Source organism: Pelobates fuscus, chromosome 6, assembly GCF_036172605.1.
Source record: "Pelobates fuscus isolate aPelFus1 chromosome 6, aPelFus1.pri, whole genome shotgun sequence".
NCBI lineage: Eukaryota > Metazoa > Chordata > Amphibia > Anura > Pelobatidae > Pelobates > Pelobates fuscus.
In genome coordinates, this window is record NC_086322.1 from 48,847,340 (window position 1) to 48,870,701 (window position 23,362).

General features: G+C 38.7%; 1 protein-coding gene across 1 annotated transcript in view; it reads left to right on the forward strand.

The window, feature by feature from the left end:
- TACC3 (transforming acidic coiled-coil containing protein 3) overlaps nt 1-17,087 on the forward strand; it is a 30,435-nt gene extending 13,348 nt beyond the window's left edge. The window contains exons 5-16 of the mRNA XM_063457667.1: nt 5,038-5,116; nt 7,185-7,398; nt 7,875-7,945; nt 8,116-8,240; nt 8,320-8,428; nt 9,362-9,508; nt 10,594-10,670; nt 12,241-12,284; nt 13,419-13,579; nt 16,022-16,128; nt 16,322-16,442; nt 16,981-17,087. Coding sequence (XP_063313737.1) covers nt 5,038-5,116; nt 7,185-7,398; nt 7,875-7,945; nt 8,116-8,240; nt 8,320-8,428; nt 9,362-9,508; nt 10,594-10,670; nt 12,241-12,284; nt 13,419-13,579; nt 16,022-16,128; nt 16,322-16,442; nt 16,981-17,046 — 1,321 coding nt within the window. The 3' untranslated portion in view covers nt 17,047-17,087. The remainder of the gene's footprint in view (nt 1-5,037; nt 5,117-7,184; nt 7,399-7,874; nt 7,946-8,115; nt 8,241-8,319; nt 8,429-9,361; nt 9,509-10,593; nt 10,671-12,240; nt 12,285-13,418; nt 13,580-16,021; nt 16,129-16,321; nt 16,443-16,980) is intronic.
- Nucleotides 17,088-23,362: the final 6,275 nt, after the last annotated feature.

Below are 23,362 nucleotides of genomic sequence, written 5' to 3' on the forward strand. Positions count from 1 at the left end.
GGTATTTTCGGCAATATCGGTATCGGCCAATAGAGATGCCGATACCACCTCCTAGGACCGCCAGGCTCATTACAAGCCTGGGAGGACGGCAGCAAGCGCCGACTTACCTTGCCAGCAGCTCCATGTCTAAATCTCGCGAGACCCGCGGGCGCAGAGCGTTGCCACGGGTTACCATGGCAACGATCCGCATGGCACTAAGGGCCGCGAGATTTACACTGGGGAGCTGGAGGAGCTGCTGGCAAGGTAAGTCAGCGCTTGCTGTCGGCCCCCCCCACAGTACTTTCCACGCCACCGGACCACCAGGGAATACTATATCTCCCCCTCCCTGGCAAGAAGCAGGGAGGGGGCATAAAACAAAACAAAAAAACACAATTTAAATATTTTTAAAAAAAAAGAGAAAAATTGACAAAAAACTCCCCCCACGCCATTTTACACAAATTACATCACTACATAAACACACACTACACACACACACTGCATTACATACAAACACACACTGCATTATATACACACACTGCATTATATATATATATATATATATATATATACACACTGCATTATATACACACTACACACTCTGCATTCACTATACACACTGCACAAGCACACTCTGCATTCACTATACACACACTGCACAAGCACACACTGCATTCACTATACACACACTGCACAAGCACTCACTGCATTCACTATACACACACTGCACAAGCACTCACTGCATTCACTATACACACACTGCACAAGCACTCACTGCATTCACTATACACGCACTCACTGCATTCACTATACACGCACTCACTGCATTCACTATACACGCACTCACTGCATTCACTATACACGCACTCACTGCATTCACTATACACGCACTCACTGCATTCACTATACACGCACTCACTGCATTCACTATACACGCACTCACTGCATTCACTATACACGCACTCACTGCATTCACTATACACGCACTCACTGCATACACTCACTGCACAAGCACTCACTGCATTCACTATACACTCACTGCACAAGCACTCACTGCACTCACTATACACTCACTATACACTCACTGCACAAGCACTCACTGCATTCACTATACACACACTGCACAAGCACTCACTGCATTCACTATACACACACTCACTGCATTCACTATACACACACTCACTGCATTCACTATACACACAGCTCCCACTACATGTGGCATGTATATTTTGTGCATTTACCTTTTTTCAAAATGGTAAATGTACAGCATATCGGCAAGCTATCGGCCTGAAAGTTCACAGATTCTTGGTATCGGCTCTAAAAAATCAATATCGGTCGATCCCTAATAAGTAGCAGGAGAATATATTAGCTTTTTACAGGATTGTGATTTTTTTCCTAATGGGAAAAGAGAATGTGTACCGAAAAACACAAGTGCTAAATAAAGCCAGCTTTTGTTGTATATTGTTAAATTCACAAGCTCTTGGTAAAATACTCTGGGAGGGGGATCTTATTTCTTCAAACATCCTTTTTATATAGGATATCTGGGTTTGGTGACTAACTTTAACCCTTTAGTGACCATACCTTTTTTTTCCCCCCCTCAATTTTCTTACCGTTAAGGTTACATTTCTGCGGTGTTTGTGTATGGTCACTAAACTGTACCTACTGTACTTACTGTACCCACATATTGCGGTATATACTGTTTTATTTCTCGACAATAAATGGTCTTTCTAAAGATATCATTTACTTTAAATAAAATATGATGGGGGGGAAAAATGTGAAAACACACTTTTTCTAACTTTGACCCTCAAAATCTGTTGCGCATCTACAACCGCCAAAAAACACCTGTGCTAAATAGTTTCTAAATTCTGTCCTGAGTTTAGAAATACCCAATGTTAACTAGGGATGCACCGAAATTGTCGGCCGAAAAACTGGTCAAATTTGCTTAAATGTAAAAAAATTAAAGTGTGTATGTCAGTCATACTTGCACTAACAATTCAGATGGTTATATATCACAATAAAAGATCGTAATTATAACATGAAAAGTCAAGCATACTCCACTTGGGGCGGGGGGACACTAATAAAAGAGGGAGGGGAGAGAGGAACCTTAAGAGACACTAAAAGAGAAGGGAAGTTTTTCATATTTAATTAAATTCAATAAGTCGAATATTAATAAAATTATATTTCCTAATCATTTGGAGAGGCGGAGGGGAGAAGTAACTTTTGTTTTTGGCTAAGGGCATCCTGAATTTTTGGTTTCGGACCAGAATTTTCATTTTGGTGCATCCCTAATGTTAACATGTTCTTGCCTTTTTATTTATTTTTTAATTTTATTTTTTTTGCAAGTTATAAGTAGGGATCGACATATTATTGGCCGATATTCGGCAATATCGGTATCTGCCAATATAGATACCGATGTTGCCGATAATACCTCCCAGGACCGCCGCGCTCATTACCAGCCCAGCGTTCCTGGGGGGGCCGGCAGCAAGCGCTTACTTAACTTTACAGCAGCTCCCCTGTCTAAATCTTGAGTCCTGCGGCCGTCAGTGTTGCCACGGGTTACCATGGCAGCGCTCCGCGCGGCATGCAGACCGCGAGAGTTAGACTGGGGAGCTGGAGGAGCTGCAGGAAAGGTAAGTAAGCGCTTACTGCCGGCCCCCACTGCTCATCGATGCCACCTGACCAGCACGGACTGTCATAGACCCCCTCCCTGGCCAGGTAACAAGCAGGGAGGGGGGCCAAAAAATTTTAATTTTTTTTTTTTATATTAAACATTAAAATAAAACACAAAGATAAAGCACCGCGCTTACAGCAGCAGTAGCTTGGTATCCAACAGCTTAAAATACATAGTAATACCAAGAAAACGTTACCTGCGCTCTGGCCTAAATCCCCATGTGCATTCAAACAAAATGGAGGCTCTTTAGTTTTATTCCAATGGCCATTTGAATATATAAGCTCACCTGCCACGTCAAGGCAAGCCTCAACAGGTGAGTTCCTACACTAGCCATTAGATATGCTGATATCAGCCAAGAATCTCCAGTGAGACCGAAAGGGGTATTTTATAAACCCTTTAACATTTAACCCTCCATAGGGCTTCTAAACATTCAATAAACTTTGCTGGTATCAGACAAAGTTTTAAAGTCTCTGAGACATGAAGGGGTGTTTTATAAACCCCTACATACTTTACCCTGAATAGGGCTATAACACATACAAATCACCTTGCTGGTATCAGCTAAAAGACAAATTTGCCTTTTAGCTGATACCAGCAAGGTGATTTGTATGTGTTTATAGCCCTCTGATATCAGCAAAGTTTATTGTATGTGTAGAAGCCCTATAAAGGGTTAAATGTGAAAGGGTTTATAAAATACCCCTTCCTGTCTCACTGGAGATTCTTGGCTGATATCAGCATATGTAATGGCTAGTGTAGGAACTCGCCTATTGAGGCTTGCCTTGATGTGGCAGGTGAGCTTATGTATTCAAATGGCCATTGGAATAAAACTAGGCCAGAGCGCAGGTAACGTTTTCTTGGTTTTATTAAAATAAAACATATAAACATTAAAAATTAAAATAAAAAATGAATTCTCCCCCCCCCATTTTACACATCACATCCCTTCATGAACACACTACATTATTTTCACACTGCATTCACTTTACGCACAGCTCCCCTGTCTAAACACACTGCATGTGGCATGTATATTTTGTGCATTTACTTTTAGAAATAGCTTATTTTTTTTCAAAATGGTAAATGCACAGGCTATTGGCCTGAAAGTTCACAGATTATCGCTATCTGCTCTAAAAAATCAATATCGGTCGATCCCTAGTTATAAGGCTAGAAGTACAAGTAAAACATTGCTGTATAAAAATATATTTAAAAGATGTATTAATAGTGACATTGTAACACTTTTATCATTTCTGAATCACACCTTACATGTACTGTTTTTTTGGGGGGGTGGGGGGGAGGAGGGGTTTACAGTAGACAACCCAGGGTATTAAATATGGGGTATGTCCAGTCTTTTAGTAACCACTTAGTCATAAACACCTTGGTCAAAGTTAGCATTTATATTTCTGTGTTTAAAAATGCAAGAAAAAGGAACTCTAACTTTGGCCAGTGTTTGTCACTTAGTGGCTACTAAAAAAGACTGGACATACCCGTTTTGCAAATGGTATGCCATCATGGGTGTAATTCTCATTCCTGGGCTACCATACGCTCTCAAAGGCAACGTAACCAATCTGGCAAATTTCAATGTGAAAAAAACTGAAAATCAAGCCTTATGTTTGACTCTGTACCTTTCAAAAACACTATTAAATCTGTAAATGGATACAAAGTGGATAGCACACTTAAAACCAAAGTGCAGAGTGATAGTGTGTGTAAATGATAGCACTCCATGGACTTCAGAAATATTGTGGGAAAAAAAACTTGGCTTTTATTCAGGCATCTGCCAAAAACGGATCAACGTTTCAGTTCTCTGATGGAAATTTTGTCAGGATACAGTGCAATACAAACATATTAACGAAATCACATTCACATAATCAGTGCATTGTATACAGCCTGTACTTACAATTAACTCCTAGTCTGCTTACAGCTGTAGCTAAAAAATTGCGGGTAAAATTGACTCTCTCAAAAGAAAACCGCTGGTTCAGAGGTGAGCTAGGGAGGTATGATTGCGTTCCACAAGTCGTCATGGAGACAGTTGGAAGGCATGGGGGTGTAATATACAAACCGCCGATCTTACTAGTGTGGCTGCAGAGAAGCTCCGCCCATATCACTACTATATGCAGAGTTTGGGTGCAAAAGGTTAACACTGTTCCCAGCTCTATCAAATCAGGCAGCAGTGTGCACCTTGTAAGTGCTTCCTGTTTCTCATATTCCCCCAGATGCTGTCTCTTGAGACATGTAGAGACAACTTGGGATGTGATTGAGTGGTAGACTGTCAATTACCTTTTGTGTGAGAAGTGTGGCTGAAGTGTGTGTATTGCATCTCAAATGGCTAATGGCTAGCTGTTGTGGTAATCCTGTATCCAGAACAGTTTAAATCTACTACATTTTATCTGTTTTTCTTTTAGGCTTGTTCAGACCCCTCAGTCTGAAGCAGAATCTATAGTTCTATGCAATTCAGACTCCGGTATTCAAAATGAAACAAAGGTAAGTGTATTTATTTATATATAATGGTTTTTTTTTTTAATTGACTTGGATATGCCAAGGTAGTGGTTATGGTTCTGTAGATTGGAATAAGTGGTCGTTGTCACGCCAAGGGTGCATAATTTAATTGTTGCACAGTAGAATATTGCCATTTAATGTAATTTGTGTAGTGCATATATGAATTGATCAGATGACAGAAGGGATAATGTAAAGGGTATAGGAATGTGAAAGGGGGCAGATGGTTTACAACATGGATTGATCCTGTGATTTACTCAAAGGCTCTGTAAGTTGTGAGAAGTCACACATAAGTGGCCTGGAAGTCTAGTTCCAATGTGCACGAACTACCTTCAGCCATATGGCATGTACCTCTTAATTGATGAGCACATTTCTTTGATATGTTAATGATCATTAGCCCTTTTCCAGTTTCATATCCATTAAGGGAGACTAGTCAACATAACTACAGCTTAGTGTAGTTCTGGTGAGTATAATCATTGCCTTCAGGCATTTTTATGCATGTGTTTATTTTGCCCCTAGGGACACCTCAAAGTGGCCACTCAGATGGCCACTGGAGGGGCTTCCTAGCTCGGTGCTGCACAGTAGGCAGCAGTGCCATTCAGCGTCTTTACGCTCTGCATGGGGATGCAGAAGTTTCCTCAGAGATGCATTGATTCCATGCATCTCTATGAGGAGGTGCTGTTTGGCCCTGCCCCTTGCTGATTTAAGCCAATTCGATTTTAGCCAATCCAATGCTTTCCCTATGTGAGCATTGGATTGGTTAATAATGGGCAATTCTGATGTGTCCAAGGGGGCGAAGCTAGCGCTGGCAGACCCGCGCGGCGCTGGAAATAAGGTGTTTTAATTCCTTTTAAGCGGGGCAAGCCACCTAAATGGTGGGTTAACCCTTAAGGACACGTGACATGTCATGATTCCCTTTTATTCCAGAAGTTTTACACTAGGGTCAGGAATACATGTTTGTGTTCCTTTAATATTTACCCACAGAATAATGAAGCCTTTTTGTTATATTTTGAATGTGACCAGCACAAGCTTCTATGATTTGCATAACTTAACCACCATAGAGGAAGGGATTGTGATGTCCGCTATATTGGGTCACAAGGAGTGTGACATATCTATGGACTGGAACAATCGGATCACATTCATAGATGCAAGTACATAAGAGGAGATATAACCAAATGTTTCCATTTGGAACACTAGAGGGTGGCCACTTATCTCCACCTCTGGTTGAGGCTTGGTAATACACAGGGAATATATATATAATGATACTGAAGTGTGTATTGGACTTGCTTGGGGGCTAGAATCCAATTATAAGTGAGTCACCACCTTTCTTACCAGATTAGGACTTCTGTTATTTTATCCCTTTTGGTTTTTATCTGTTGTTGGTGTAACAAATTTGACTGTCATCTATATATATATATATATATATATATATATATATATATATATATATAAATTTTTTTTTTTTTTTTTTTTTTGCTCATAATAAATATTCCTTAAGTTCTGCCTTTGTCTGGTAAAATAAATCACATTACCTGAAGAGACCGTTTTGCAATTGCTTAAATATTGTTCAAAGTTATATTTAGTGGGTTTTCTTATTAAGTTACTTGGGGGACCAAGGCACCCCATTTATAAACGGTCTTGGTGGTGACAGCGTTAAGGTAGTAGTAGTAGTAATGATATTATGGTTAGGTGTGGGATTTTCTTTCCGATCTAGTGCAGACAAATGGTGAACTTTATCCCTTGCACCACCACAACTGTCATGCACACTCTTGGAATAGAGTGCGTTCGTGAGAGTCGTTTTTAAGAAAAACTGTCCTCGCCTCTGCTTCATAGCAGGAACCCTCTACAGCCACACTGCTTATGTGGTTGCTATGCTTCCATAATATTAGAGTATAAATACATGTAACCTTTGAAAGAGCCTTGTGCTAATATTATTGTATTTCTATCCTTTTTATTTTTCTTTGTTTGTTTTCTATTCCTATAGTCCTGTTGCTTCTAAATTGTCTGAAATATGTGACTTTGTTATTTTGACGTAAAGTTGACAATTTGCTTTCAGGTGGCAGAAACTATTGTAAACCCAGTAAGTGATGGCAAGGAAGTCTTGGTTTGGGATGAAAAACCTTTACCAAATGAACCGGACTTGCCAATCCCTCAAGATGTGACCTTAAGCCCAAGTAACGACCCAGAACTATTGGATGCAGAATTTAAGCCTGCTACAGATTATGATTTTTTGATGATGGGGGAAATGGATTTTAAACCTGCTACAGAATGTAAGCATCTACAACATAAACGGAGATTAAAATTAAACTATATAAAAGAGGATGCAAAGGAGGAGTGATGGTAGTTTTAGTAAACTCAGAATATTTGCAAAACCTCTATTAACATAACCAAATTCGGAGTATAGTTGTGCTGGTAAACTTTTTGAGAGAAAAAGAACTTTTCATTTGGAGTTTAGTGTAAAAAGAGCTTCACTTTTAAGTGGTAGAAAAGCTCAACATTTGATTATGAACAGGGAGCTAAGTTGATGGCGCTAAATGGGGTTTTCCTATTTAAAAAAGTTTTTTTTATTTATCCATTAAATACAAAAACTGCTTTACTAGAGGGTATAGGTAAAAATAAATCCTGACAAATCACTGTTCCCCCTTCTTCAGGTCAGTAGTGTATAATGCCAATGTGATTTTCAATAATGCACTTTGATCATTTATTTGATATATTTTATTTTTTTTTCTGTATTTTTTTTTTTAAGTTTTTCCTTCTACAGCAGGTTTGGGTCAGTCAGCAGAAATGGACTATCTTGAAAGTTTTGGCTCTTCTACAGTAAGTTGTGTGTTTGAGGTGGTTTGGTGTTGTGTGGGTTTATTTATTTTGTCTGCTCCAGTGTCCAAGGCATTTGTAGAGGCTGTTCTCTCTTGCATTATTTAACTCTCCTTCCATTAAGACCTTCTGCACTACATGGTCCATTCACTTTGCATTTCCTTTTGTTTTAGTTCAAGGAGTCTGCCCTCCGAAAGCAGTCTCTGTATTTGAAATTCGATCCTTTGTTGAGGGAATCTCCAAAGAAGACTGCTCCTGCTGGTGCTGAGTTCTGTGTCCAAGTACCCATGAAGAACAGGTTGGTTATGTTCTAGGATTTTATGCTACTTGCAGATAACGGCAATAATTAAATTTTAATGATCTTTTTGTCATCCCAGTTCAGAGCTGTTTGGGACCATGTCAGAGGCAACCCTATTCCCTATTCCGTTTCATGAAACAGAAGAAAAACCTGAAGGGCTGGATCTCTTGGGGACATTTACAGCTACAGTTAGTATTCTATTTTTATAGTCTCAATGGTACTAGTATGCATAATCCTTCATTTAGAAAGATCCTCCTCCCCCCCCCCCCCCCCCCCCCCAAAGCACACAAACCTACAGCAATAGCATATATGCCATGCATCTATAATGCTATGGTTTTATATGGAAAGAAGTGTAATTTATTACCCATACATCATACCCCGACAGCCAAGTGACTACTGCTTTTAACCCCTTAATGACCAAACTTCTGGAATAAAAGGGAATCATGACGTGTCACACATGTCTTGTGTCCTTAAGGGGTTAAATAAATGAGGTGATCATGCACAACACTGGGGTAGCATGGTTTGACCAAATCCAAATGGCAGTGAGACTTTCACCACTTTTAAATCTAAAATCCTAGCCGTGTTTCCAAATCTGTTATGGCAGGGTTTATATTGTTACTTGGCTTATAAAATCTTGTCTAAAACTGATAATTTCTCCACAAAACTTAATGAAATTCCTTGCCCATTTAAAACCATTGACCTACCATTTCATATTTGTGTACATAACCTCTTGAAGTTTTGTTCCCTTTGTACATGGGGTTAGTTGCATGTCTAGTTTACTTTTACAGAGCTGTGCTCTCCAAGGTTGTCCATAATCACAGTGCTTTGCTGTCACTCTTCTCTCATTGTTCTTATCCAACTTCCTATCCCACGTTGGTTACCATAGCAGCCATGCTGTGTTTAGAATTGCTTCTTTTTCAGTACGGTGTCTTTTACTTGATCAGATGACCCTTCAAGCAGGTGTGCAGAATCTAAATAAAAAGAAATGCTATGATTCCAAAGCCAACCTTTTTATTTTCTAATTTTATGTGTTTGTGTATAGAATGGGGAAGCTACATTTGACATTTAATAAATGCAGGCTCTAAATTGCTTTTCCCTTTTACTTTCATTTTTCTTCCTAGAATTCTGGTCCCTTAATCCCAGATCCGCCACTAGGTGCTTCAACCTCCGATCCTTACCCCTTAATTTCAGACTTTGGGTCAATTGTTGAAGTCCTTAAGTATAGCCAGAAGGATATGGATGCAGCTATTGATAATGTGCGGTTGGAGGTGAGTAGTAAAATGGTCTAGTGCATCTGTTACCTATACTGCTGTTTCTGCTAGACTTGTGCAAAAGATTGTTTTGGCCGGTTTAGACTAAAATACCGTATATACTAGAGTATAAGCCAAGTTTTTCAGCACATTTTTTGTGCTGAAAAACCCCAACTCTGCTTATACTCGAGTCAATGTCTGTATTATGGCAATTTACATTGCCATAATACAGACAGGGGGCTGTGTAGGAGGAGGGGGAAGCGTTTACTTACCCTCTCCTGTCAGCTCCCTTCTCCTCCGCGCCGGTCCGTTCAGCACCTCTGTTAGCTCCTAGTGTAAGTCTTGCGAGAGCCGCGGGGTCATAGTACGGCTCTCGCGAGACTTACACTGTGAGCTGGCAGAGGGAGCTGCACGGACCGGCGCGGAGGAGGAGGGAGCTGCAGGAGGGGTAAGTAAACTCTGCCAGCCCCCACCTTCACAGTGCCCATCCACTGGACCACCAGGGAGTGAGAGCCCCCCTCCCTGCCATGTATCAAGCAGGGAGGGGGGACGAAAAAAATAAATGCATAATAATAAAATATAAAAAATAATTAATTAACAATATAACAAAAAAAATTCAACAATAATTAATAAAATAAATAATAATATAACAAAAAATGATTAAAATAATAATTAAAAAACAATAATCAAAATGCCCACCCCCCCACCAACACATACAGAAACGCACTGCACTCATACACGCACTGCACTCATACGCGCACACTGTAAATAAATATTCAATTAATATAATTTTTTTATTTAGACATTTACCAGTAGCTGCTGCATTTCCCACCCTAGTCTTATACTCGAGTCAATAAGTTTTTCCAATTTTTTGGGGTAAAATTAGGGGCCTCGGCTTATATTCGGGTCGGCTTATACTCGAGTATATACGGTAATTAATTTTAATCCACTCCAGCAAATAGATTTTGTTTGTAGAGTCTTTATTGATCTGGGTGGATTAACAAAAATTTAAATTAAACACACATTGGCTTAACATTTGACTGTTGGCATGTCCTTAAACTCTGAATTGCAAATAATTGTAGTGCTTTGTCTTCATTACCCAGGTTCAAGAAAAGGAGCTTGAGGTTGAGGAATGGAAACACAAACATGAGAAACTGTATCTGGAATATATTGAGATGGGGTAAGCTTTCTAAGTATCTTGCAAACACACTTACAATGTAAATGGCAGCACTACAGCCAGTGACGTATCTGGGGCTATGGCGGGGACACTTGGCAGCAATACGGCATGCCAAATTTGTGTAGCTTGTGGTGGTTGGTTTGTGTGTCTATGGTTTTTATTTAAAGTTGTTTATAATGTGTTATACCACACTCTTGATATGATGCAAAAATTTATTTGTTTAGATATAGGTACTGTAATCATGTGTGTTCTTACAGTCCTGTGCCCAAAAGCAGAGCTGATACGAACCTATATTGTTCACTTGCACAATTGCATAACCAAACTGATCTATAAATCGCAAAATACATAGAAGTATACATGTATGTACTATTGACATATAAAACAGTGATGATAAATCCCTTGCAGGTATGCTTTCTATGGTCCTAAGCCACACAGTATGCAATATAATCTGTCAGTAAAACCATTGTATCTCGTTGGGCAGATGCCTCTAAAAATATAGAAAAAAAGTATGAAAATTAAATATAAATTCCAAGTGTACACATTAAAAAGGCAAATCTATCCAGATCCTTGGGTATTAAGGAAATCCCTTATTGGGCAGATCTCACCCCATTCTGTTGTGAAGGTGAACAATATAGGTACTATCAGCTCTGCTTCTGAGCACAGAACTGTAAGAATATACACGATTACAGTACCTATAGCTAAACACTTTATATTTTTCTTTAATTTTTTATTTTTTTATTAAGAGTGCGGTATCACAGATTTATCTAGGATATATTTGTGGGTAACCTTGATACCAGCACCACTACAGATGGTAGAGTGCCAATCCATATGGAAATGCTTTATTTGTGTGGGGTTTCTCCCCCCCCCCACCCCCCTCTTTTATAGCAAATAGTATTCATACTATTCTCATGATGCTTACCCACCTCTGGGATGCCAAGATTAGTAATTATGTTAAGCACTATATTTTTGAAATGCAAACTGCACACCCTTGATATTTGGACCCACCCTTAGTGACACACAGACTAGGGTTATATAACCTTGTTTCCAATCACAAAAAATAGAAAGTTCCAGGCACACTGGGTACATCCAACGCAGAATGAATTGAATACAAAAGCAACTGTTTCAACTTTGGTTTATATAAAAAAAAAAAAAAAATTTTAATGAAATTAGCATTTGTCTTATCAAGTTAGAAATCAAACCCTAAACATTATGGCTCTCCAAGGCTGCCTGTGCATAAAGTTCCTAAACATTTAGAGTGGCAAGATTTGCCATCTCTGCAGTACGGTAATATATGGTTAGCCTATCAGAGGTTGCTAAAGGTTCTGGGTAGAACCAATTGCACAACTGGGGATGTGAGCTGCCATTAATTACCATTTCCTCTAAGAAAAACTTTTCAGATTGATGTGACTCAGGTCCTGTAACTCACAATGTGTGCACCCAGCTGGTATTCTTGGCAATCTTTGCATTGGTTGTATTTTAATTTTTTATCATAGTTTTAGTATTGGCAAATTGCTTGATTTATACCAATCCTGTTTTAATGCATTGGAAAGTAATTGGTTGTAATTTCTTCCAGGAAAATAATTGCTGAATTTGAAAGCACAATAACACAGATGCTGGGTAAGTTTAAAGTATATGCGCTTATCGCAATATTAATTGCCAAACCTTTAGAATTGCATGTAACGTTTACAATGTGCTATGTAGGAAAATACATGGACTGTACCAGTGAGTCCACTAGCAACTGCTTGGTTTGCAGTTCTCTTACAAACTGATAAATCACGCTGCAAGCAGACCTGCTAGTAGCAATAGACTTTCTTTCATGTAACCTGTCCAAGAGGAAGTATTTGAGACACACTGCAAGGGATAACCTAACAGGGAAGGCTAGATTCTGGTTAATTTTATTTGAGTAAAGGGGTCTTCTTCTTTATGTGCAACGCTGCCTAGAGTTGTATGAGTAGAAGTACCCTCTCTTATTCTTGTAGATTCACATGTTAATATCCATGGTGTGTCTCGGCAAACCCGAAGCTCTTGAAAGATCAAAGGTCCAAAGAAGAAGCTGCTTCAACATGTAGTGATTCTGTTGGAGTGTCTTTTTTTTTTTTTTGTTACTCAAAGCCTAAAATAGTCCCAATGTTGGATGGATTAAGTTCTCCCTGCAGCTACTTTCACACATCACTGCTCATTTTGCTCTACAATCAAACTCTTCAAAGACCTGTATTGCTGGATGCTGTGTCACTGATGGATAGAATCGAATGCATCTCCATCAGACCCATTGAATACTATGCAGTGTATATTCGCAGACAGCACGCTAAGTAGCCGCTCATCTCCCTGCTAATCCCTGACCATTTCCCATTTCAATAGGTTCAACTGTGCACACACGTTCTTAAAGGGTTCACATCGCTGGCTTGGTCAAGTGGCTGATTATATTTGTCACCAGCTTGCTATGCACATGGTTAACATTTAGAAGTCTGGAACAGCGTTCCAAACTTACTGTATTTTGCTGCCAGTGTAACCATACCTCCAGCAGCTGTGACGCAATCCTCTGTATTGGCAGCATTTCCTGTTGAATAACTACACTTACAGAAGTGACAATGGTGTTTGGTGCAAATCTTTAACTTGTGTTAAATATTTATTTTTATTGTAGTCTGCATACGGTAACAAAGGTTTGGTATAACTCTTTAATTTGAAAGACTATAACAGACCAAAATATTAAGTTGTTTTTTTTTTTTTGTTTATTTTTTTCTTTATTTTTAGAGGATTCTCAGAGACAAAAAGAATTGACAAAACAAGAATTACAAAAAGTTTTGGAAGAGAAGCAACAAGTACAGATGGACTTAAATTCTATGGAAAAGTCTTTCTCTGACCTTTTCAAAAGATTTGAGAAGCAGAAAGAAATACTTGATGGCTATCGCAAGGTAAGACTCTATTTATTTATTTTTCCCTCCATTCTTCCCATCAAGGTAAGACTTTCAAACAAACTGTTATGTATTAAACAACTGACTGGGCAACCCTTAAGGAGACTATATATCTTTAGGTAACAAATTATTTTTCCTTGGTGTAAAACCCTGTGCTAGTTTAATTTGCTGCACCAGTATGCACAGAACTTTGCTTCAGAGGGTGCACACTGCTGTGTACTTGAAATGACAGCCCATAGAGGCATTTCTGCTGCACTGACAAAGTAGAGCCTGCGTGTAATTATGGACCGGGCACTCCATCATTAGGAATACAGGTTTGTATTACTAGTGCTTTTATTAAATGGTGAGCAAAGCTTGCACCATTATAACTGTCAAATATTGTTATTTTAAAGCAAAGAAACACACAGAGCGCATATAATAAACAATAGAACAAATAAAAATATATTAAAGCAGCTTAACATCGAAAGAGCCTCCCCAAGTTCAAAGCCATTAGAATATACAGTGTTCGTGCTTAGTGAATACTCAGGGGAATCACTAATATTTGTATAACCTAATATATTGGGGAATTCTAACTCATTGAGTCCACATCTGAATTAATGTTGAATAGTTCAGGGATGTCCGGTATATCATGCCAGTCAGAAATGTATCCAATAAATGTAAACGTGATTTACCTTATAAAGTATACAAAAAGGCGCACATAGTGTGCAGTTTATTTCTAGCAATAACCCCTTTCCCCATGTAGAACACTTACATAAATAAATGTGGTATGGTTTCCACCACAGCATCAGCCTTGGTACAATAGCGTTATTGGTATGTTACAGCTCCATGCGTCTGTCTCCCCATTGAAGCCGAGAGGCAAACACCGAAACTCGGAGGAACTCTCAGACCGCAAACTGCTGCTATAACCTGGAGCCTTGAAGAAGGCTGCTCACGATATCCATGCTGTGACGTTACGACCTTGGCATCTGTTACCAAAGGCTTAATATCGTCCGTGTGTACCTCCATTAGCTCACACAGCTGATCACTATACAAAGTGCTATGGCCTGTGGAGTCTCTTTATCCACCAGCATTCACATTATAGCTGATATTTGGTTACAGCAAGGAAAAACAACCAGCTTCTTTCTTGGTACAAACCGCAACAGCCTTTATTTTCACTTCACATCAGGATATACAAACTATACTTCCCTTCCCCCATCTGCAAGCCCACCGTGACATCAAAAGCATACCTAGATCGGCCAGGCAGATATCTCCGCATGGGGGGAGGCTCTGCATCTTGTGCCATGTGACACATTAAAGTCTTTTTGTCCTGCCAGCTTTGTCGTGATGGGAAGCGGCGGTGATGGGCAGCGTTATACATGTCTTATGACAGTTTCAAGTTATTGACTCTTAAAGGCATATAGTCCTGTATATCTCTAGAGCTTGATAAAATTGTATGTTGACTGATTAAAGTCCAGCCATAGTGTTATAGTTAAAAGTACAATTACAAAAGGGGTGATAACGATATTGATTTTAGTATATATGTGCAAATTAATTTTTCACTTCAGGAACAGTAGGTTATGGGGAGTACAACTACTTATATACCATATAAATATAGGCATTGATCAAATGCGTTTAGAAATAAAATACAAAATAAAACTTGACTGTTTCCTTATGTGAAAACTATAATCTGCTACCTCAAACGCTTATCTTTATTACAATATTAAAATAAAATTCAATGTAAGTGGAAATTGCTAATAAATCCTTATCCCTGCTTGAGGTAATTACATATCCTTATGAATAAACAATGTAAAAATATTCATATACATTGTATGAATTCAAAAATCTAAGCATAGATCGCTAGCAAAAATAATACTGAAAATATTGATAAAAAGATCCTCTTATGGCTTTAAATGCATTTTAAAGGATATTGGCCCGTTCAAACGCTGCATTTAAACCCAAGGAAAATAGTGTGTTTAAGTTTGTTTATCCAAAACATCTCCTGATCAGTGAGTTTATTAATTAGGACCCCCCCTCTTCAGGGTAATGTAACCTGTTCTATGCCAGGGCAGACTTAGAGCTGCCATGTAAACATTGCAGGCCTGTTTGTGTGTCCAAACACTGCTCCATGCACTTAAAGTGCTTCACGTGTGTTTGCTGGGTGAAAGAACGAGGAACTGACTATTGGAGAAGTGGCAGTTCTTACACCTTCAGAGACTCTGGAGCAGGCTTCCCAAACTTCGACCCTCCAGATGTTGCTGAACTATGAATAGTCTGAGAATCATGGGAGTTGTAGTTCGGCCACATCTGGAGGGCCAGAGTTTGGGGAAGCCTGCTCTAGAGTCTCATTAACCAACAATAAAGCACAGTGGGGTTTGAAATGGAGTGTTACAATAGTGTGTAATCTCTGAATGTATTTCTCCAGTTCCTGTAACCACCCCTTACCTCTTGTTTCGATTCCTTTAGAATGAGGAGACTTTGAAGAAATGTGTTGAAGATTACCATTTAAGAATCAAAAAGGAAGAGCAGCGGTATCAAGCACTTAAAGCACACGCAGAAGAGAAATTGAATCGGTAACGGTTTTAACTTTTAAAATTTGATTTTAGAGCTTTTGAACTCTGTATTCCTGTGTACTACTTGGTTTATAAACACCAATTCTTTTGTGATGTGTAACTTTATTTTTATATTTTTTATTAAAGTAATTCTCTCTTTATTGGATTTGGTCTTCCTTTCAGCAGAATTAAATGACTTTTTGTTTCTCTTTAGTGCAAATGAAGAAATTGCTCAAGTGCGAAATAAAGCAAAGAGTGAGACAGTTGTCTTACAAGCCACCTTGCGTAAAGAGCAAATGAAGATCCAGTCACTGGAGCGCTCCCTGGAACAAAAGGCAAGTCTTAGAACATTGTAACATATTGATTCACATAGACAGCTGGGAACCGCTGAGCTGGACTATATATCTTGATTGGTGATGGCTAACCTGCACAATGACTGGGTATCATGGGAAATTACCAAATTGTCATTGGTTTTCTTAGCCTGTCTTGTAAACTGTGTCAGAATGAATTCATTGCAAAGATCAATATGTTCTATAAATGCAGTAATATTTAAATGCTCAGTAGATTAGTGGTGTTAAACTGATCTACTAGCGGCTTCCCCTACGCCAGACTTTGAACAGTCTCTCGTTTTTTATATTTTTGGTACATATTATACATGTTTGTATTGGTGTCTGTCATACAAGACAGAATCCCAGTTTATTAATAAACCTTAACATCTATCCTTTTTTGAATAAGAACTGGCATTCTTCCTGTAGTAATGGCATTCTGGGTGCATGCATCTCACATTTTCTTTTATTTGGTTGTGTCACATGTCACAGGTATGTGTGTATGCTCTGTAAGCCGTTAAACCTAAAATCTTATTCCTCTCTACAGGCAAAAGAAATTGAGGAACTGACAAAAATATGCGATGATCTGATATTAAAAATGGAGAAAATCTGACCTGGCTCCCCTAACTTTTATTTCTAAATTCCTCTTCTTCTTTTTTCTTCTTTCTTCTGTTTTTTGTCTTATCGTAGCACACTTCATTTCTATGTTTGTCTAATTATGAATGTCAAGAACTAATAAATTAATTTAAAGATCTTTTTTGTTTAAATGGTCTGCTTATGAAAATATCATTGGAACACTCCTTGCTGTTCTGCCACAACTGTCCAGATCTTGGCTGGATTTGTTTCAGCCATTCTGACTGAATACAGTTTTGTAAGTTCTTAGAGTTTGAAAATGTATAACAACCTTGGTGTTAACTCACCATCCCTGAATTGCTTTGATATGGTGGCAGTAAGACAAGTTATGCAACACGTGCATCAACGAACACAAGACAAGTTATCCTTGTGCGTATACAGAGAATATTACTGATTTGTAAATTTGTTGCAGTAATAGCGTCCCAAAGAGATAGAAGGTGATCATTATTCAGCATCCCTTCCCAGAATTTGTACAAAAACCACTTGTTTTCACAAATATTTGCTAGTTTTAAAATATATAAAATCACTCCTCGTGCTCGTTCGTTCAACTATTCAATTTCCATAGTTGTTTGTTGTATTAAAGAGTTTAAACTACATTATTATATGCAATAAACAATCGGCACGTCATGGAAGTGCACTTGGTTTGTATGCAGGTTTAGAACGAAGTGTGTATCTCTGGGTTCCTCACTCCTCTACAGATGGCCATAACTTTGGCATAAATTACCCAATTTTTTTCGGCAGAGGGAGAGCAAATAACTGGAAAGAAAAACAAAATAAACAAACTTGTGTTGAAAATGCCATAGATTTGGCACTGGAGGTTTAACAAAGTCTTCTTGACAGCTGGCAGTATGATGGCTCTTATTGAGAGCTAGTACCCTTTTACTGGATACAAATTTATGAATGAATAATTAATTAATAAAAAAAAAAAGAAGCTAATAAAGTGCTAGGACTGTGAGGGTATCTAGAGTATGGGAGATTATAAATTAATATTTAGAGCAGCTCTGTCACAAGCATATTTATTACCCTGGAACTATAGTTTTGATTTTATATTTGAATTTTTTTACAATGCGCAGATATAAATGAAGAGCAGACTGTTGGTCTCAATTTTCTTAGGTTTGTCTTTTCGCTAGATTCAAGCCAAGTTATCCTATTAACAACAATAGGTGTAACAATGAATATTTTGTGCTATTTACTGTATCTGTTTCCATAATCATTCATGAGTTGTTCATTAAAGGGACACTTTAGTCACAAAATAACTTTAGCTTAATAAAGATGTTTTTGTGTATAGACTATGCCCCTGCAGTCTCATTGCTCAATTATCTGCCAGTTAGGCGTTAAATCACTTTGTATATGCAGCCCTAGGCACTCCTCCCTTTATGAGACTTACACAGCCTTCCTAAACACTTCCTGTAAAGTCTGCTGTTTACACTTTTATTGTAAATTCTGTTTAATGTATATTTTACTATCTATATCTATTCCTTTCTATCTATATATTTCTATCTATTTTCCTATCTATATTTCTATCTATCGCTTACTATCCTCTCTCTCACTCCCACATAATATAATATGGAATTGCAAACAGTTTAATTGCATGGGAAATTTAACATCTGATAAGTTTGTAAATAATGCATTTATAAAATTCTATTTTTTTTAGTCACCCACCCACAGTCACTCACTCACACTCAGTCACCCACCCACAGTCACTCACAATCACTCAGTCACCTGCCCACACTTACTCACCAGCCCACACTCACAATTACTCACTAACACATACTCAGTCACTTTTCATATATATATATATATATATACACACATAGTATATGCACACAAAAAATTGTATACACTTTGTGTGTATATACTATATTAATAGATTTTTTTTGATTGTGTGTGTGTGTATATATATATAGATATATCTCTATATATAGATATATATCGTGTGTGTGTATATACCATTTATATAGTGTATATACCATTTAATGTGCATACACCGTATATACCATTTAGAGTGTATATACACTTAGTTTGCATTTACTATATATAAATAATAATTTTTCTTTGATTAACCAAACAAATTTATTTTATTTTAATTAATACTTAGTTTTATATTAAAAATGGCAAGTAGCAGCATTCATTATATTCCTATATGAGGAAGTTGAAAAATAAAATGTTTCTTTTTCTTTCTTTTTTTTTTTTTTTTTAAATGCTTCCCCACCCACCCCCATTTTACACACACTACACAAACACACACTGCATTCACTATACACACACGCACTCTGCATCCACTATACACACACTACACAATTGGTACAATCCTGGGGGCGGGCCAGTGGGCGGACTCTGGGGCAGGCCACCGGGGGGCCCAGACCATGAGCAATTTCTGATGGCAGCCCTGGTTAGATGCATTATGTGCGTGTTTTTGTGGGTTGTTTTTTTTTCTGGTGTTTGTGTTTTTGTCTGTTTTTTTTGTGTATGTATGCACAACTATGATGATGCCTCTAGCTTTCTATTTCTAACCTGCAGGTGTTATATAAGAGCACTGAAAAAGTGAGACCAGGGCCAGCCTTAGGGATGTGCGAGATGTGCGGCAAGGGGAAGCTTTAACTGCTGCACAGTCCCTACTTCCCCAACAACCAACTGCCTCCACTCCCCCTTCCTGCAAGGATGGAAAGCAGGAAGTGTATGTGTGTGTGTGTGTGTGTGTGTGTGTGCCTCTGTCTGCCTGCGCGTGCGACTGTAACGGTGTGTCACTGCCTGACTGTGTGTCACTGTAGCTGTGCGTGTTGGTGTACCTTTGTGTGTGTGACTGTCTGCCTGTAACTGTGTCGCTGTAGCTGTGCCTATGTGTGACTGCTTGCCTGTGTGTGTCGCTGCAGCTGTTCCTTTGTGTGTGTGACTGTCTGCCTACCAGTGTGTCGCTGTAGCTGTGCCTTTGTGTGTGTGTGCGAGACTATGTGCGTGTAACTATTCGTGATTGTTTTTCCTTTTAACTATGTGTCTGACTGTCTGCTTGTAAATGTTTATGTGACTGTCTGCCTGTACCTGTGTGTGACTGTATACAGGCAACTTGGGGGGAGAAAGGGCAGGGAGCGCAATGAAGACTTTTCACACAGGGCACCTAATGGCCTAAGGCAGTCCCTGCGTGAGACTTCTGTAACTAAAAAGAAAAATAATAATTAAACTTACCAAATCAAACTTGAAAGACGAATCCGAGTCCTCATTAAAAACCCTAAATGAAAACACAAATGGATATTTATTGTTCAGATTTTGAAAGCACGACTGTACAACGATTAGTAAAACCAATCCCAAATTTTGTCTTTTACATCCAAACATAAAAAAAATTATGCAATACATTATTTACGCTTAATCAAGACTGCCTGTATTGTTTCCATTTGGTTTAAATTTTATTTAAACACACAAGGCAATAACAGTGTCATATTTACAGTGATCCATATTTTTCTACAGCCATCATATGTATCCATATAGTGAACTTATGGTGATAACTGTAGCCCATTAAATAATGAGCATAATCATATCACTATAAAAAAGGCATAATTTGTTTACAAAAAAGCATTTAGTGAATATGTCCCTAAAATTACATACAACTAAACATTAAAGTAGGAAAAAAATTACAATAACAAAATTGATTAGAAAAAAATAAACTATATATATAGCATTTTATAATGAAAATAAGTAACTACAATTTAAAAAAATATTGAACTAGTAAACATGAAAATAAATATAATGAACACAATTCAGTACAATATTAGTAGAAAATAATTGTACTCACTATTTAAAGTTTCTGCCTCCTCTCTCCAGACACCACCAGTCTCCAGTCTTCATCTGTAATCTTCAACCTTCAGGTCTCTGCAATCTTCATCTGTAATCTTCAGGCTGTCAGCACTATCCGGAAGCTGTGTGGTGTGCAGGAGATTATTTTTTTTTTTTTTTTTTTTTTAAATATCTCCCACACAGTGCTGACAGCCTCAGCACACAAAGCGCGTTCACAGTGCTCTGAAGTATTCACTCATGTGTGAATACGTCAGACGTGAGGCCTTTTTAGGGCTTCTGAACTCGGAAGTCCCTCTGGTGGCCGTCTGATTGACTGCAACAAGAGGTGTTCCAAGCTTCCAATGTAAACACTGTATGAAAATGCAGTGCTTACAAGAAAAAGGCTGCAGGGAGCTGTAGCACTCAACTGAACAACCTCATTAAGCTGAAGTTGTTCAGGTGACTATAGTGTCCCTTGTAGGAAGGGGCAGGAGGGGTCAGCAAGGAGCAGAAAGGGACCAGAAAAAGAAAGGAGCAGAAGGGCAGAAAGGTGAAGGAGCCAAGGAGGAGAGAAGACAGTGTCAAATGGAGAAGAAAATGAGATTGGAGAAGGAAGGGCAAGTGAAGTGATCCCTCCACTTCATTCTGGACACCACATCATAAGGCTTTGGTACCTGTGCCTGGCAGGAAACGTTGGACCTTCTCATCTCCCCAGGTAAAAACCAGATCAGTGTTAATGTGTTCACTTTGATTTACTGAGTAAAATATTATGAATCAGGAACTAGCGATTGGCTTAGAGCGTCAGCTGACCACTCTAGCCAATCAGCGGCACCCATGCCTGACATCACTCTTCACTTCCTGACACTCCGTTTCAGAAGTGGAATACCACTGAGGGACCTGGAGCTGGAGGAAGCCTTTTGGGGATAAACCATTTGAGAGCGGTTTAACCCCTTAAAGGAAAGAGAGCACCCAGGGGCTTCTTGGCATCATAGCATTTTCATTTAGATGAAGTTGTTATGGTGACCAGAATGTTCCTTTAATTTGCTTAAAGGAACACTATAGTGTCAGGAATACAAACATGTATTCCTGACACCATAGTTGTGAAAATGCTATTCACCCTGGCTTTATGTGATAATGACTATGCTCCTCCCCTTCATGACACTGTCAAAAAGGGGCCAAGCATGGATGTCATTACAATTATGCCCCCCCACCCCCCCCTGGAAAAATTCCTGCGGACGCCCATGCAAGTGCCAGCGCTGAAATGTACTTTCACGGACCATCTTCCTCCCCGCTCTGCAGGCACCGTGTGGGCAGCCGGCAGGGGAGGGAGAGAGGACCCGGGAGCTCAGCCTGCAGCTCCTTCGGGTCATGCTCTCGCGAGCACGGAGTTTTGCTGCGATTACCACAGCAACACTCCGGATCTTGCGATAGTGAACTCTAGCCCTGTAGCTGCGGGCTAGAGTTCACTGTCACCACTGAGATCACCATCGAGAAATGTCCCCCGTCCTCCCTCAGTAAAGGTAAGAAGTGCACTACACAGAGCTGTAGTGGTTAATGTGCATGGATTATTTATTTAAATAATCTACAAGTGCGCCTCCCGAGATCAGGCTCTGGATCCGCCACTGGTTAGACCTGTACTGCAACTTTTGCCGTCAGCAACCTTGAATACAAGTGATAGCAGGCATCTGCTTCTAGCCAGAATAACATGGAATATTTAACCATTGCATATACTGCAACTTTCTTTAACTCTGCAATTTGGAAATTGAAGCATAATAAAAGCTTCCCGTCTGAAACAAAATTCACACTAAATGATTTCCACTGCGGTGCAATAGTATTCACTAATACATCTTTTATCAAACCTGTAGAAAGCAAAACAAATCATTTATTTATCTTACTAATTTGTTTGCTTCATTTTCAGTAATGATTTTCTTTCATAGGTACATTGTCTGAGATTTATGTCCAATAGTTTGTTTTTCTGAAATACTCATTTCAAAATCTGCCACTAGATGGCACTGTCATACCATGTTAAGTAAGCAATATGCCAAGAAATGTGAAGAATGACAGAAACGGATTTAATGAATCCGTGAATTGTGGTGAATCAAGTAATGTTGGCAAAACAGCCAACTTGCATAAACCGTAAATTGGAGTTTTTTTTTCTTTATTACATTACCTTGGTCTGAAAACCGCAATTCAGTGGAAGTTCCCGTCAATTTTTGGCACGTTTGTATAATCACTATTAAAAATAACTAAAAGATAAGCTGCATAATGTATTTGCAAAGTAACGAAAAGATATATAATGCATCAAATAGACAAAAAATATCTACTACGTTACAGCTCAGTGGCCTTAAAGCTGCACTGTTGAACACTTCAATGGCATTGGCTATTGTCCGAAATTCGGAAGGGAATTTCCGCTATTCGTCAGAAAGACGAATGAATGAATGAATAGAAAATTTCAAATGAACGAATGAAGACCGAAGTCTTTGGGCCGAAACGCTGTATTTTTTTTTTTTTGGTTCATTTGATCCATT